The sequence below is a fragment of the Archocentrus centrarchus genome, chromosome 4, assembly GCF_007364275.1.
Source record: "Archocentrus centrarchus isolate MPI-CPG fArcCen1 chromosome 4, fArcCen1, whole genome shotgun sequence".
NCBI lineage: Eukaryota > Metazoa > Chordata > Actinopteri > Cichliformes > Cichlidae > Archocentrus > Archocentrus centrarchus.
The window spans coordinates 3,965,890-3,982,039 of NC_044349.1; the positions used below are offsets into that span (position 1 = coordinate 3,965,890).

The window sequence follows — 16,150 nt, forward strand, 5'->3', positions numbered from 1 at the left end:
GGGTAGAGGGGCTGTGTGCTTCCTAAAGTCCACTATAATCTCCACTGTCTTCTGGGCGTTCAGTACCAGGTTATTGTGGCTGCACCAGGACACCAGACGTTTGACCTCCATCCTGTAGGCCGACTCGTCCCCGTCTGAGATGTGTCCGATGAGAGTCATGTCGTCTGCAAACTTAATAAGCTTGACAGACTGGTGGTCAGAGGTGCAGCAGTTGGTATACAGGGAGAAGAGCAGAGGAGAGAGGACACAGCCCTGAGGAGTATCTGATCAGACACCATGTTTGAGTTCTTTAGGGCCGGGTACAATAACCTCATTTTTTTGCAAATTTAAAAGTAAAACAATTACAAGTCAACCATATTATGTGTATGAATTAAGGAACGTGCATGAATAGCATGTACCATGGACGTCTATGCATTTGAAGGTTAGGTTCATTCATGGAGGGAAATAACAAAACTTCTAAATCTACCATAGCAAAACATATATTTCTATTCCAACAAACTATCAGAAATAAAGTTTTTATACTTTTATTCACTGAAATTAAGTAACAAACAGTAGCATCGGCATACAAATGAAATCTTTTGTGTCATCTGTGGTAAGAGGAGCAATACTTTTGGTAAACCTTGAAGGCAGTACATGTTCATTGTGTTCCTCCTCATATCATCTAGCTGAGTGATCATTTTCACAAAGTCCACAGAGAGACCTGAAGCATTTTCTTCAGCACAACAGATGACAAGAAGATTTTATTAGAACCGAGTGCCAGGAAACGGTCAGAGTGGAAGATTTTCCAGAATAGAGACAGACATTTGTCTTGTCTGAGCTGGCCTGAAGGCAAAGGTCCTCCATGGCATATGGGAGGGAGGCGCTGTTAGCTGCCCCACGGCCCTGCTCTTCAAGCCTGACAGTTGGCTCGTGCTTCCTGTTCTTGGGTCAAACATCTGGAGTTACTGACTGGGCTGATGAGGGTTTCCATATGGCTGCTGCACTGCTCAAAGGGCAACTTGTTTTGTCTTTTTCCTCATTCTTCCTTTTGCTTTAGAAATCCCGTGTTTTTCCAAGATCAAATTGATGTTTTGCATCTTTTAATCAAGCAAAACATACTTTTTATTAGTAAAAATGTAACTATTGTCCTGAGCTTGCCAAGACTTGAGGAAACATTTTTTTTAAAAGCTAATATTCATATATCCTGATATTTTAGGGTTAGAGTTACTTAGACCTTAAGTAGGTCTCAGTACTTAGCGGTATTTTAGATTGAGTGTTTTTCCTGTATCATAAAGGCTGAGATGATTTCATTTATTTCAAACACTGAAATATAAAGAGTCTGCCATTAGAGGAACTCCAGGTTTTGGCACTTTGAGCACTATGGGTTGATTTTTAGGTGAGATGGCTGTTTCATCACTTTCCAGCAGTGGGAAACCAGCTTTCTGCTCAGGTTAAAGTCTTTCTTTTTTTTTTCAGGTTGCTGTATGGAAATCATTTGAAATGATAAAAACATGGTCTCTGTTGATGGAACTGCATCAGAGTTTATTAGAAAATAAGAAAGAAGATCATATAAAGATCAGATGGAGGAGTGGTTAGTGAGGTGAAGGAATGAACTCTGTCAGGTCCTCTGATGACTTGGAAATTAATCCTCTCTCTTTCTTCCTCCTTGTTAACTGTCTGCCTACTTTCTGTGGATGCAGCAAACAAGAAAGGTTAGTGCTCCTGTCTGTTTTTACACCTCAACATCTCACCCTCCAATCCTCCAGCCCCTCCCGCCTGCCCCTGCGCATCGCACATGCTGTGTAAAACATGGTTTGTGGGTCAGACATGTCTGCATTTGCTGACAGTGATGATGTGAAGTGACAGATACTTGTTTCTGTTACACTTTCATATCACACCTCCATGTCAATGTTTTCAGGCATATCAGCTTCAGTTGACAGCCCCTCTAAGCACGTGTGTGTGTGTGTGTTCAGTGTCTGTGTGTGAGACTAAATTTTAGCGTGTTTGTTTCTTTGTTTCTCCGCTTTCTGCTGCTCAGCTTCAGTGTCGAGTGTCGAGTTCACAAATCCAGCTGATCTTTCCCTCTGGAATAATTCTCCCTCGGTGCTTTCTTCACCTCACAACCCTTCACACACCTGCAGACGCTGCCTTCAAAACACATTCTAGACCTGGAAAAAATCCAATCCTGATATCACCAAGAGGCAATAACCAACATCACAACGGCATTTTCACTCTCCTGCTGGTGCTACCTGCCTGACCCGCACAATACATGCTGAATGTACACCTGTGTGTGTGTGTGTGTGTGTGTGTGTGCGCTCTGATTGGCGATTTATAGGCTGGATTTTGAAAATGCTAAATAATTCCCACACTCCCCTAAATACAAATTTATACAGTATAAAATATGCCTTCATCAAAATATTTTTAAAAATAAAAGGATATTATGTTTCAAGGTCAGAAGCTAAGGATTGCCTGCGCTTAAAGAATAATGTAGGCATTGCAATTTATTTAAATGGATAATCTTTTGAGCTGAGCAGATGAATGTTAGTGTCATTAGTATTTTAAAGGAGAGTTTGGATTTATTTCCATCTAGTGTATCTGTCATTTGCATTCTTCACTGTTTATGTAACAGCCATGCAACACAGTCTTGTATTGTCATGTTTGAAGGGAGGGGGCGTTGAGTTGCCCACTCTTTATTTGCATAAAGTTAAGGTCAGGCTACTTTATGCAAATCATGTGTGTCTGCAAACTTGTGAAAATCTTTGAAACTAGCGGTTGATGTGTCTTAAAACAATGTTGGGAAAGTGCGGCTGAATGGAGAAAGCTACTCCTGTACTGGGCCACAGTTCAGTAGCAGGATTGTAGACATTAGTGCATACTAAACATTTGGTGTGAAGAACAACCACCTCGCTAATGGTTAAAAACAAATATAATACCAACACAAACCAATCTCCTTTTTAACTGATACATTTCAGTTATTTTGTTTGTTAAATTGTCACTCTGCACAGTCAGCATGTGAGAATGAAACTTTCTAAGGCTGCACCTTGGTGCAGTAAACAGCGTCGAGAAGGGTCTTGATTTGAGTCGGCTGGCCGTCTGAGTGATTTAGAAGTGAGAAATAAGAGATGCCCTTTCAGCCAAATTTAGACATAATGAGATGTCTTTTTCTGGGTGTCTAAAGACAGCTTGTCACCTTTTGCTTTTTAATGAGATCTTAATGTTGTTTTGATGGTTCAGTCGTCTTCAGTGTCTTTTGAGTGGGTCTCAGCTCGGGGGAGAAGCACTGCAGTAAAACCTCCAGTAAAAATAAAATTAATAAATCATTGTTTCTGAACAGCCTTGTAATCAAGAACCAAAGAAGACGTTGTTACTGATCCATACATTTTCTTTCACTTATCCAGTCCAAGGTTGAGAGATGTAGTAGACCTTAGACATGTTGCCAGTCTGTTGCAGGACTTATATTGTTACCTGTTTTATATTTTTCTAAGTGTATTTATTGTATAAATTGTGTGGCAGATGCTTTTCTTGGACCATAATTTAAAATTGTTAAAAATGAATTCCACTGCTAACCAAAGATTTGGTCCTCAAACATTCTGCAACAATTTTCATCATCTGTAAAGTATTTTCAATCAAATAAGCCTCACCACTTTATATAATAGCTTGTTGCAGATTATTATGTCCTTTTATTTTCCAGTTTCTGTCAGGAAGAAAATAAAGTTTTAAAATCTGTTAACTCTGAGTCATTTTTTTAATTATCAACATTAAATTATTTCATTACGTCATTTGTTTTTTTTCCCCCCCAGGAAACGAACATCTCCAGCCAAGGATGAGCACATGGCCGGAGTGAAGGACTCACTGTTGGCCCACTCTTCAGACCCTGTGGAGATGAGGAGACTCAACTACCAGACACAAGGCATGGACACACACACACACACACACACACACACACGCACACACACACACACACACACACACACACACACACACACACTAACAGAGACATCCACATTCAAACATATAGGCCCACCAAGCAGACTCTTTCTGAGGTCCAAAATATCATCAGTTGTATCCAGTTTCTGGCTCTAAAGATACTGGAGGATTATCTGTTAAGGTTTTTGTTACTGAACCTATTGTCAGATACTGTACTTTAAATTCTCATGTTTGTTATTCAGCTCCAGGGACACCCAGGAATATACCTGAAAGATGCTTCTGTTGAGGTGTTAAAGTGACGAGTAGGGGCTGAAAGTGTTATCTGACTCACATTTGGAAGATTCTTGTATCGCTTTGAATCTCATGGTTTGGTGTCTGTGCAAAAAATGAACAATTGCATTAAAAAAATCTGAACTCACATTTTGAAACCTTCATTTTGGCATTTTGTCTCCGTGTTGGTGTTTTGGGAGCCAGGAATGCCATGCACAGACACAGATATCTACTAATTAGTGCTAAGAAACAGACTAACAACAAATTACAATTTCACTCAAAACATCTGAAACACAGACTTCTTGCACAGTCTGTTAATACAATTAACCACACAGCAAGCCATTTTATTTCTGAGATAATTGTATTAAAAATGCTCTAAAAGGCACCAATACACCAAACACTTTCAGAAGGGCCATATATTAATATGAATATGATCTTGTGCTGATTATTGATGCAAAACAAATATTCTTAAGTTTTGAAAAATACACTATACTGCCAAAAGTGTTCACTCACCCTTCCAAATCATTGAATTCAGGTGTTCCAGTCACTTCCATGGCCACAGGTGTATAAACCAAGCACCTAGGCATGCAGGCTGCTTCTACAAACATTGGTAAAAGAATGGGTCGCTCTCAGGAGCTCAGTGAATTCTAGGGTTGGTACCGTGACAGGATGATACCTGTGCAACAAGTCCAGTTGTGAAATTTTCTCACTACTAAATATTCCACAGTCAGCTGTTAGTGTGATTTTAACAAGTGGAAGTGATTGAGAATCACAGAAACTGAGCCACGAAGTGGTAGGCCACATAAAATGACAGAACAGGCACATAGTAAACAGAGGTCACCAACTTTCTGCAGAATTAATCGCTACAGACCTCCAACCTTCACGTAGCCTTCAGATTAGCTCAAGAACAGTGTGCAGAGAGCTTTGTGGAATGGGTTTCCATGGCCGAGCAGCTGCAGTGGTGAAAACACCTTTGGGATGAATTAGAGGGGAGAATGTGAGCCAGGCCTTCTCATCCAACATGAGCATCTGACCTCACAAATGTGCTTCTTGAAGAATTGACAAAAATTCCCATGAACACTCCTACACCTGTGGAAAGCCTTCCCAGAAGAGTTAAAGCTATTATAGCTGCAAAGAATGGGCCAACATCATATTAAACTCTATGGATTAAGAATGGGAGATTACTCAAGTTCATATACATGTAAAGGTAGAGGAGCAACATTGGCAACATTGTGTATGTCTCACAGTGGTTTGGTTCACTGTCTACGATTCCCTACTGTACTCTAAAAAGGTGAACTTAAAACAAAGTGTGTGTGTGTGTGTGTGTGTGTGTGTGTGTGTGTGTGTGTGTGTGTGTGTGTGTGTGTGTGTGTGTGTGTGTGTGTGTGTGTGTGTGTGTGAGAGAGACATTACTTCTGCTCAATAAAATAAAACCAGTTTATGGTTGGAAGCAGATTGCATTTTGTCAGCTTCATTACCTCGCTGTTAAATTCTATGCTGAATCTTCTATAAGCAAAATATTGTTACAGGGGCAGCCATGTCTCCTAATGCATGTTTTTGGAGGAAAGAGGTCTGTGTACAGTTAAAATCGGCAAATTTTCAAACCTCATTTAAGTGGCTCAGTTTGGTGTTTATTTCTGATAGAATTATCTGATTTCCGTCCATGATTTTCATGCACAAAAGCATGTACACCCTCTGATTTAGACTTCAGCCTGACTGAAGTACTGTGGCAGAATCTTAAGAGAGCAGTGCTTTGGCTTAGTTTTTGTTTAATAAGTAATGACATAATGTAACATGTCACGGGTTGTTGTTGATCTAAAATTATTTACCTGATTCTAGAAGCTGGTAAGGACCAGATGATTTTTTTTTTTTTTTTATGTCCTGATACATAAAACCTTGTTTTTTTTTTTTTTTCACATGACTGTACAATCAAATACTAAATTCCCCATGACAACTATTACTAGAGTATGGGATATGCAACCCCCTGTGGGCTTTTTTATTTGGGACATGCTAATAATGTGAACGCTTGTAAAGGTTTGTGTCTGGAGCTTGAAAAAAGGCGACTGAACTTCTTTAAGTTTCACCTCTCCTCCAAAAGGCTTCTTCAGTTTTGAGAACTGAAGAGGTGATGATGTCCAGTCGCCTTTTTTCAAGCTCCAGAGACTACCATGACCTGGATGACTGAGAACCTGCACAGACTGTAAAGCTTTGGTGTTTATTTTTAATAGAGCCAGGGGTATTGCTTTTACTCTTGTAGTTATATTTCATTCAGTTCCAACACAAAGTGGTTAAAAATGAGCCCTACACTCTATAGAATAGAAATCTTCTGTATTCACAGCCATTGTTTGTTGATCTGTCCATTCACCCTGACCTCCTACAGAGGGCTTTGTGGCCTAGTAACATCACTTTATTAAGAATTACTTATAAACAATTTGGTTCTTTATTTTTATTCTGTATCTATGACTCCCCTTTTTCTTTTTTATTGTCTCTTTGTGTCCTCATTCACTCTCCCATTTGACTGTTTAACCAATTCTTCAGTTTTTTTCATCTGTTCTACGCTTCACAGCATTTTCTCTTATCCTTTTCTCCCACCTGTCTTTAAGTGGGAGGTTTTAAGCCTAAAGTGTGTCATTGTTTTTTGTCCAAGTTCTTCTCTCTTGAGATGGGTGGCATTTACCTGTGGTGGTGGCAGCAGTAGGAGGGATTTTGGCAGATGTTGTTTACTTGAGCATAAATTCATCAACTCACTTGACAGCCAACCTTTGCACACTGGGTGGCCTCGACGTTACTCATAACAAAACACAAAAAACCATGACAGATGATATCATGATAATGAAGTCAAACTGTGATCCTACTTGAAGATTTTATGGGTTGGTTTTTTTTTCTCAATTAAAGGAAATACTCCAAAACTTTAAGTTGTCAGTTAGGGTGACTGAGGCTATTTTACTCTTGTAGCATTTTCAGGTTTATATCAGGTGACAGAATGAAATTATAAGAGGGATCAATTGCTCTTTTCCTTTTTTCTCTCTAATATAATGTATGATGTTACCGTTTCTGATATTCATATTAATCTTAAAAGTTTCAAAAATGACATAAATCAGTGAAAAACTCCCTGTGTGCCAAAAGCTTCAGACAGCATGTTTTTTTTGTTTTTTTTTACTTTCATCATGGATTTCTTCATGTATCCATGTGCTGCAGGCAAGGCCACAGTGAACTAAATAAATAAAATACTAATATAGTCACTCAAGAGATAACTGGAAGCTTATGATTAGTTACAATCCTATTCAATTCTTCAGTTTTCAGACATACAATACCAATCAAAAGTTTGGGCACACAATGGGTTGGTGTGTCCAGATTTTGAACTCAATACTTTTTTGTTTGGAGTTTGTGCAAATTATTATTTTAGCCATTTAGTTCCATTTACACCTATCCAGTAAGGATATGAGTCTCACGAGCACCCTCTAAATTAACTGCATCCACTTTCAAAACAATGGAATTAATGGAAGACGAAATACCTCTCTTTAGATTGTCTCTGGTATAATTCATTGGGTGCTGCCCCTCAGCAGTCTTCAATAAGTTAACCAATCAGAAGAAAGTAGGCTTTTAGGAAGGGAGCAGGGGCTTAAAGGGACAGGAGCTAAAATTGCCATGAGCTGCAGGTTAAAGGACCCAAATACAGAATAAGTAGGTACACTGATTAATCAGAAGGCCAGCCATTTATTAAAGCTGATGCTGAGTTCAAAGACAGTCCAAAAACAAGAAGCAACATAATCCAGACAAGCCCAGGAGCTCACAGAGGGAAGTACACTAGTAGAGCTGACCAGACACTGCAAAAAAAGACTGAGGGGAAGATAGGACTATTTATACACATGGGGTGATTAGGCAAGTAGAGACAGCTGAGACAGGGGATGTAGTAAAACTAAACACAAGGCACAGAAGACAACTAACTACCAGAAAAAGAGAACTAACTACCTGACAGAAAGAACCTGAAGGCTAAGAACTCAAAACTTCAAAGGATACACAGTCAAACATGATACACTGGGACACATGGGATGTTAATACAGGAAATGCTAAATACGAATGAACAGAAAACACAAGGAAACAGGAATCAGGAACATAGGAATACACTAACACAAAATCTAAAAAATAAACATCAAAAACAAAACAGGACCAACAAGACTTTGTGTGTTAGAGTCCTATGTTCTTAGTAAATGCCAGTCCAGTGATGTAGAACTTTTAGTGTGTACATTTACTTGAGCTGATTCTTTTTTTCCCCACTGCTTCTTGTGAAACAATCGTGGCTAAAGGCACATTCAGACATGAGTTGGTACTCACTGCCTCTTCTGTTTTTTAATTTGCTGCCATCTGAATTAATGATGGCTAAACACTTTTCAACTTCCCACCACAGCTCATTCTGGGACATCTGCGGCAACTGGAGAAAGCACACAGAAAAGTGAGGAAACATTAGTCTGGATGAAACACCTCTGAAACACCTCTTCTTCAGCAACAAACACATCAACATATAAAACTGGTGTTGGAACAAAATCATCTTTTAGGGTTTTTTCTAACCATTCACAGCACATAAATAATGCTTATGATACTGGATAGTTTAATTGTAAATTGCTGGCCACTGTCAAAGTTCCAGAAAAACCCCAAATTTTGAGTTTTCACTTATTTTCCAACCAGATGTCCCTGCAGAAGACAGGAAAGCATTCATCAGCTGGAACTGACGCTCTGCAGCTGTTAGGCTTGGCTGGCTGAACATCACCAGTGTGCATTCAGAAACTTTACATGTGTTTAGGGTTAATGGTTGCAAGAATGACAATTTTTTGCAGCATTTTGTATTATTTGGGGGTTATTGCAAAAATAAGCCCTGTTGGAAATAAACGTTAATGAAACAGTCATGTTTTATTCAGCAAGATAATCTTGACACATCAAGTTAAATGTTACTTTTTTGCCTACGTACATTTCCAAGTGTAAACAGTAAAGTTAGAGTATATAAAGTACACCACAGTCACATCTGTGTCACGACCTCCTGGGTGTGTTAATGTCATATGACAATAATGGCTTAGTGGTGAAGCCAGCAAACACATACATATGCCACGTTGCGGTGCGGGCGGCGCAGGTTCGAGTCCCAGCCTGTTGCCAATTTGCCCGCATGTCTTCCCCTGTATCTTTACCTCATTTCCTGTCTCCCTCCACTGCCGATAAAAGCCGCTGTGGCCAAAAAAAAGTAATTAACACAACACCTTCTGTAGTCTCATGGGTGGTGCGTGTACTTGCATATTTTTTTTCAATATATTATTGTATGAGATATTTAATCCATTAACATGGACAATAAGTATAGTAAGCATTTTTTTTTTTTTTTACCAAATTAAAAGCAGGACTTGCCACTTTGCTACTAGACATTTTGGCTAGTCTTTGTGCTGTTATGAGCAGTTATTTTGAAGCTCGTACATAAATGAATGGGGAAAGAAAATCACATTTATATAATCATGAGTTAAATCAAATAAAAACAAACAAATAAAGAAGCTAAAAATAGACTTTTAGGGTTTAAAAAGCTTTTTCTCTTGCAGGTTATACTTCTGCTATGCAAGAACAAAGTTACAGGACATTACAGCTTCATTAACGGCTCAGTCCAGAACATTAAACAAATACCATGAAGATTTATGATATGGTTACCGTAAAGAGGACTTAAATATATGTTTGTCACCGCACATCTAAACCTGTTGTCAGCATGATTGGCACATATGTTTCTCATTTCAGAGGTTTTTTTGGTTCTTTGGGGGACAGAAGTGGGAAAATAACCATATTTGCTCTTTTAGAATTAAACCAATGTGTGCCTGAAGTGACAATGAGAATCTGTCCAAAAGAAAGTAGTTTGCATTGAGCTCTGCTCAGCAAATATAAGAAGGATACTTCATTTGGAATTAAGGACCTTCGAGCATGGTGGTAAGGGCCTTTAAGTCTCCACAGTAAAACTATAAGCTCCTCGAGGCTATAATGCTCCTTGCCTAAAGAAATACTCATTTTGAAAATGGATAAAAAGGAAGGACATTTTTATCACTTGCAGATGTGGTTAAAACATAGAAATGGTACACATTTTTGACTAGTTGATAGTTCTTAAGGAAAATCCCCAAGATCCATGGAGTTCATAGCTTCTGTCCTTTGGTGGACATTGAGTGTATCTGCTGAAAAACAGCAGGTTTTTTTTTTTTTTTTTTTTTTGACAGATGTAGGGCAGTGCCAAGAACCAAACAGAACTGATACCCTACCAAGCACCAGACATCCAAAGATGCTAATAATAGTAATTGAAAATTGGGCTGTGTATAGTCTGTTTCGGTTCAAATTTAGCCCAAGATAGACAAGTGATTTGGACCACTTGAAATTAAAATGTGATTGTGCCAACTAGCAAAAAATACAAGAAGCACTGTGAATTTATGGTTTATAGTTGTAATAAGGTTAAATTCTTCAAAATCTCAGTGTTGTTTAGCCATCTGGGAGAGCTGTCTTTTCCGCACCTCTTAAACAAGTTTTTGCTGAGTGGGACAGCTCCTTTCTCAGTGTTCCTTGTGTCCTCTTGTCCTAACTGACCCCTGTGCTTTGGTTTTGCCTCGTCTTTCCCCCACAGGTTCCAGTGTCCTCAGTTGCCCGAACACACCAAGTTAGTTTTCAATCCTCTTGTGTTTGACTAATGTTCCCTTTCATTCCTGCCTGGTCCCTTTTTTTGTTTTGTTTTTCCTAGAAGCTTTTAGAAATGGAGGCCTCCCATTTATCACCATCACCTTCTCTTTTCATGATCTGTCCATGTCAGCTGTTTTATCCCAAATGGGTTTCATCAAAGCTAAATGTACACTGTCTGTCTAATCTAATAAAGTAATAAGTCCACCAGCAAATCCAAAAAATATTAGAGCATATCAACCTAAAATACTGTTTTTGCACCCCAGCCACCTTCCCACTCACCTACTGCTTTTTGGGATTTCTTTAACCAATCAGCATGCTAGTTGATGCTCATCTTCAGTGTGGTTACAGCATGCTGTTGAAGAGCTGCACAGCTAGACATCATCCCTCTGCTCAGCACACAGCACTCTCACTGTCACCCCATATCACTGTGACCAGTTAACACTGAGCCTTCAACATGCATCTGCACTTCGTGTGTGCGCATGTTTTTGTGCGTGTGTCTGTGATGGACAGGACTCACCACTCTCCCTGTCTCTGTAGGGATGAGGGAACATCCTCCCATCGCTGTTTGTGACCTGGCTGACCACATCGAGAGACTCAAGGCCAACGATGGTCTGCACTTCTCTCAGGAGTACGAGGTAAAATTTCCTGCTCTTACACATGGTTTTTACGTAAAGCAACACACATTTAAGCCACTTTTGGTCATTTCAGATGTATGAGCTAGTCATCCAAGGGAAAGAACATACTGTAATAGGAAAGGAACAGTCCCTGTGGTGTTTAAGAGTCCCTTAAGAGTGTAGTAATTGATCTTTTGTGGTTTAAAATGAAGAAATAAGGCACTTCAAATTTGCCAGGTGTCTTGCTGGGGACCTGAGTAAATGCAGTGCCAAGTTTGAGGTTGTTTGGATGAGTACGTTTTGTGTGACCAGACTTTCCACTAAAGTCATTGCTGCATGCTCTACCCTATGCGCAGAGGGGTACGCTGAAATACACAGGCATGATTTTTGGCTTTGTGATCATTGTGAGGATATTCTTTGCCATTAATGCATAATCTTAACCATCATATTTAAGTTTCAAACCCTTTTCTTAACCTTAATTTAAACCTAATTCTGACTTCAAGCCTAAAATCAAGTCTTAACTCACAACCAGGCCCTTGAACTGAGGTTAAAAAAAAAAAATTTTAAATGAGCTGAGCAAAAAGTTCTAACTTTAAAAAAAGCTGTCATCACTTTGTTGATCTAAAAACTCAAACTGGTTCTCACAAAGATATCTGGACCTGATATATTTATTTATGTATTTAATTTTGTTCTTCAGAAGCTACAACTTGATACCTGCCCATTCTGAACAGGCACAATCTCACACACACACACACACACACACACACACACACACACACACACACACACACACACACACACACACACACACACAGTGTATCCTTACAGCTTGTGACACATTTAGGGGACATCTGTAAATTGGAGCCCAAAAACATAACTTGTCAACACTCCGAACAGGCTCTGGACTGTTTTGCTTTAATAACTGATTAGAAAGTGTAAGTCACTTTAAAATAAGTGGTCACTTACGAATGTTAATTTATCACTTTTTGGGCTCTGTTTTTATAAGGAACTACTTCAGCCTCTATTTTAATGTGTTTTCTCTCGAGCACTTGAATACCCTCAACCTCTCCTGTGGTGAAAGTCATCCTCTGTTTTGCACCTTAATGACAGCCCTTCAACATCTCTCTTTTGTCTGTTTTGACGCTTCATGCTAACATGCTGCTCAGGTAGAAGAAGTCATCTTACAGAGTTTGAGAAAATAATCTCTTTTGTTGACTCAAATGTTTCTTTTTCTTTATTTTTAGTATATATATATATATATATAATATGCCCATCTGGAAAATCAGCATTTTATACTCTAACTAAAACACCTTACACAGTACATTTTCCCAAGCCCATTTTTTTCCCCTGAGATGTTTTTATTCATGTATAGAGCTGGCCCAGCATTGCAGAGTTAAAGTTCAGATTAGCAAAAAGAAAAAAGAAAAAGGATCCTGCTAAGTATGCTTGAATTCTCTGCTTCCTTTCCAAGAATAATATTCAACTGCTTTTACCTACTGTAAGAGCCAGTGAGGGATTATGGTTTGTTGATGTCCTACAAAGGAAGGTAATTTGCATTTAAAGTGGTGAATTTCCAAGCGGATAAACCAGGACAGATGGGTACACTGTTTATGCACAGTAGAAGGAAGGGGGCATATAAATTATGAAACAGCAACTGAATCAACTTTTCCACCTTTCCCATTTGTTTTTTTCTGTACCTCTGGACGGAACTTTTTGGAGACAAGTTGTCTTGTTTGCAAAACAAGACAGTTCAGATCAGATAATGTCTTGGCTTGAATTACTTGTTTAAATATAAATATTCAGATGGAGCAAAGGAAATGTATGCAACTGTGGTTAGATTACTTGTCTTTATTTATAAAAATGAAATTTGATATCTGATCATGAATGTTAGCTTTAACCCTTTATTTAACACGGGCCTGCCAGCTGGCCCGTGAACTTAAATAATGCCGCCATTCGCGGACTACCAATTATGGTAATTCAAAGTGCATTTGATCTGACGTCTCAGCGGTAATGTGTTCGGCGTTAACCAGATGTTCACGGCAAGCAAGGGCAGGTAACAGGTGCGTTAGCACGTTAACTTTACAGCCATCATCATCATCACGCTGCACCGCTCCATCATGTTGAAGAGGGAGCTGAGTGTGAAAGCAAAGCTGTTGATTTACCGGTCAATTGAGCTTTGGGTAGTGATCGAAAGAACAAGATTGTGAATACAAGCGGCAGGAAAGGGTGGCTGGCCTCTCCCTTAGAGATAGGGTGAGGAGTGCAGCCATTCGGGAGGGACTCAGAGTAGAGCCACTGCTCCTCCACATCAAAAGGAGCAAGTTGAGGTGGTTCAGGCATCTGATTAGGATGCCTCCTGGGCGCCTCTTGGGTGAGGTGTTCCGGGCATGGTAGTAAAGTGGTAGGAGGCCACAGGTCAGACCCAGGACAAGCTGGAGAGGTTATTATCTCTCTCGACTGGCCTGGGAACACCTTGGGGTACCCCCAGATGAGCTGGAGGAAGTAGCTTGGGAGAGGGAGGTCTGGGCTTCTCTGCTTAGGCTTCTGCCCCCCGGGATCCGGCCCCAGAAAAACGAAAGAGGATGGATGGATGGATGGATGGATGTTATAAATAATCATATTTGGACAATTATGGCATACTAAGGTGTGAGTTAATGCTGGCAAGCTTGCTAAGCAAGCATGAATGAACTGTACATGTAATGGTATCAGAAATGGATGCTGCCAGTTGGTGCTAAAAAACAGACAAAAAATTTGTTAAAAATTGGGCTGCCCTTTGCCACCAATTCTGTTCATAAATTTATGGATACAATTGTTCAACCAAGAGTGTAGAGAGTAGAGCACTTTAATCCACCTGACAAAGGGTCAGAGCGCTCTTGAGCCGAGTATTCCTCCAACTCTAACTAGTAATGACTTTTTTAACCATTAGAGAAAAAAATGTTGACAGACAAATCACTATGTACAGGAACTTTTAAAACTGCTGATATTTATTTAAACTCTCTCCAAATGATCTTTCTGAGTTAACGTCAATAGTTAATTCCTTCAAACCATCAGCGTGTCTATTAGAAGTCCTACATTAATTAATGCTTCAACCTGATGATCACTCTTTATTACTGGATTAATTCAACAAGCTTTTAAGGTGGTAGTAATTAAACCATTACTTCTGCAGAGGAACTGCTTATTTGAAGAGTTTCAGTCAGGTTTCAGAATTCATCACAGTGCAGAAACAGCATTGGTGAAGGTTATAAATGATCTTCTTACAGCCTCTGACAGTGGACTCATCTCTGTGCTTGCCCTGCTAGACCAGGGATCCTCAAATCCAGGCCTCGAGGTCCGGTGTCCTGCAGGTTTTAGATGTGTCCCTGACCCAACACACCTGAGTCAAATATAGAAGTCATTAACAGGACTCTGGAGAACTTTACTGCATACTGAGGAGGTAATTCAGCCATTTGAATCAGGTGTGTTGGATCAGGGACACATCTAAAACCTGCAGGACACCGGACCTCGAGGCCTGGATTTGAGGATCCCTGTGCTAGACCTTAGTGGAGCGTTCGATACCGGTGACCACAATATTTTACAGATATTTTACATTAGAACATACCATAGGCAATAAAGAAATTGCACTGCAGTGGTTTGAATAATATCTATCTAATAGAAAACATGGAGTCTTCTTCACATAAAGAAATTAGTCACAACGTTTCACAGGGTTCTGTGCTGGGACCAATTCTATTTACATTGTATGTGCTTCCCTCTGGCAATATTAGAAAACACTGCATGTATTTTCATTGCTATGCAGATGATACCCAGCTTTATCGATACATGAAGCCAGATGATACACACCAATTAGTTCAACTACAGGCATGTCTTAAAGACATAAAGGCCTGGATGACCTCTAATTTCCTGCTTCTAAACTTATAAAATGTCCAGCATGCACATTAAATAAATGGGATTGCCTTCGTTCTTTTGTGCAATTTTTCACTAAAATTAGAAACATCCTGTCTCAGAGTGAAGCTGAAAAACTAATTCATGCATTTATTACTTCTAGGGTGGTCTGATGTAATTCATTATCAGGTTGTTCCTTTTTATTAAAGCTTATAGTTAGGGCTGGATCAGGTGACCCTGAGCCCTCCCTTAGTTACGCTGCAATAGGCCTAGGCTGCTGGGGGCTTCTCGTGATGCACTGAGTGTTTCTTCTTCATTCACCTCTTTTTCACTCATCATTTTAACTATTGCCTTGAGGCAACAGTTGTTGTGATTTGGTGCTATATAAATAAAATTGAACTGAATTGAATTGGAGGGTGGAGGCTGTCAGGTTCGGTGGCCTCAGAATCTAATTTCTGTGAACGATGTGGTTTAGTTGGCTTCATTGAGCTGTGACCTTCCAGCTTGCCCTGGGGGAGTTTGCAACAGAGTGTGAAGCAGCTGGAATGAGAATTAGCACCTCCAAGTATGAGAACATGGTTCTCAGCCAGAACAAGGTGGAGTGCTCACTCCAGGTTGGTAAAGGGTTACTGCCCCAAATGGAGTAGTTTAAGAATCCCAGGGTCTTATTCACAAGTGAAGTAAGCTGTAGGTTGACAGATGAACTGGTCCAGTGTCTGCAGGGATGTGGCTGCTGTACTGGTTTGTTGTGGTGGAGAGAGAGCTGAGCATGGAAGCAAAGCTATTGACTAACCATT

The 16,150-nt window shown here is 39.7% G+C and overlaps 1 protein-coding gene across 3 annotated transcripts in view; it reads left to right on the top strand.

Annotated features, from left to right (window-relative positions):
• The window catches only part of ptprfa (protein tyrosine phosphatase receptor type Fa), a 374,997-nt gene that overhangs the window by 322,310 nt on the left and 36,537 nt on the right, over positions 1–16,150 (top strand). For 2 of the 3 annotated variants that reach the window (XM_030726597.1, XM_030726598.1), the window contains 2 exons: positions 3,780–3,889; positions 11,398–11,495. In XM_030726597.1, the coding sequence (XP_030582457.1) occupies positions 3,780–3,889; positions 11,398–11,495 (208 nt within the window). Of the gene's footprint in view, positions 1–1,679; positions 1,692–3,779; positions 3,890–11,397; positions 11,496–16,150 lie in introns of all 3 variants that reach the window. The other variant, XM_030726596.1, reaches the window with a different exon arrangement.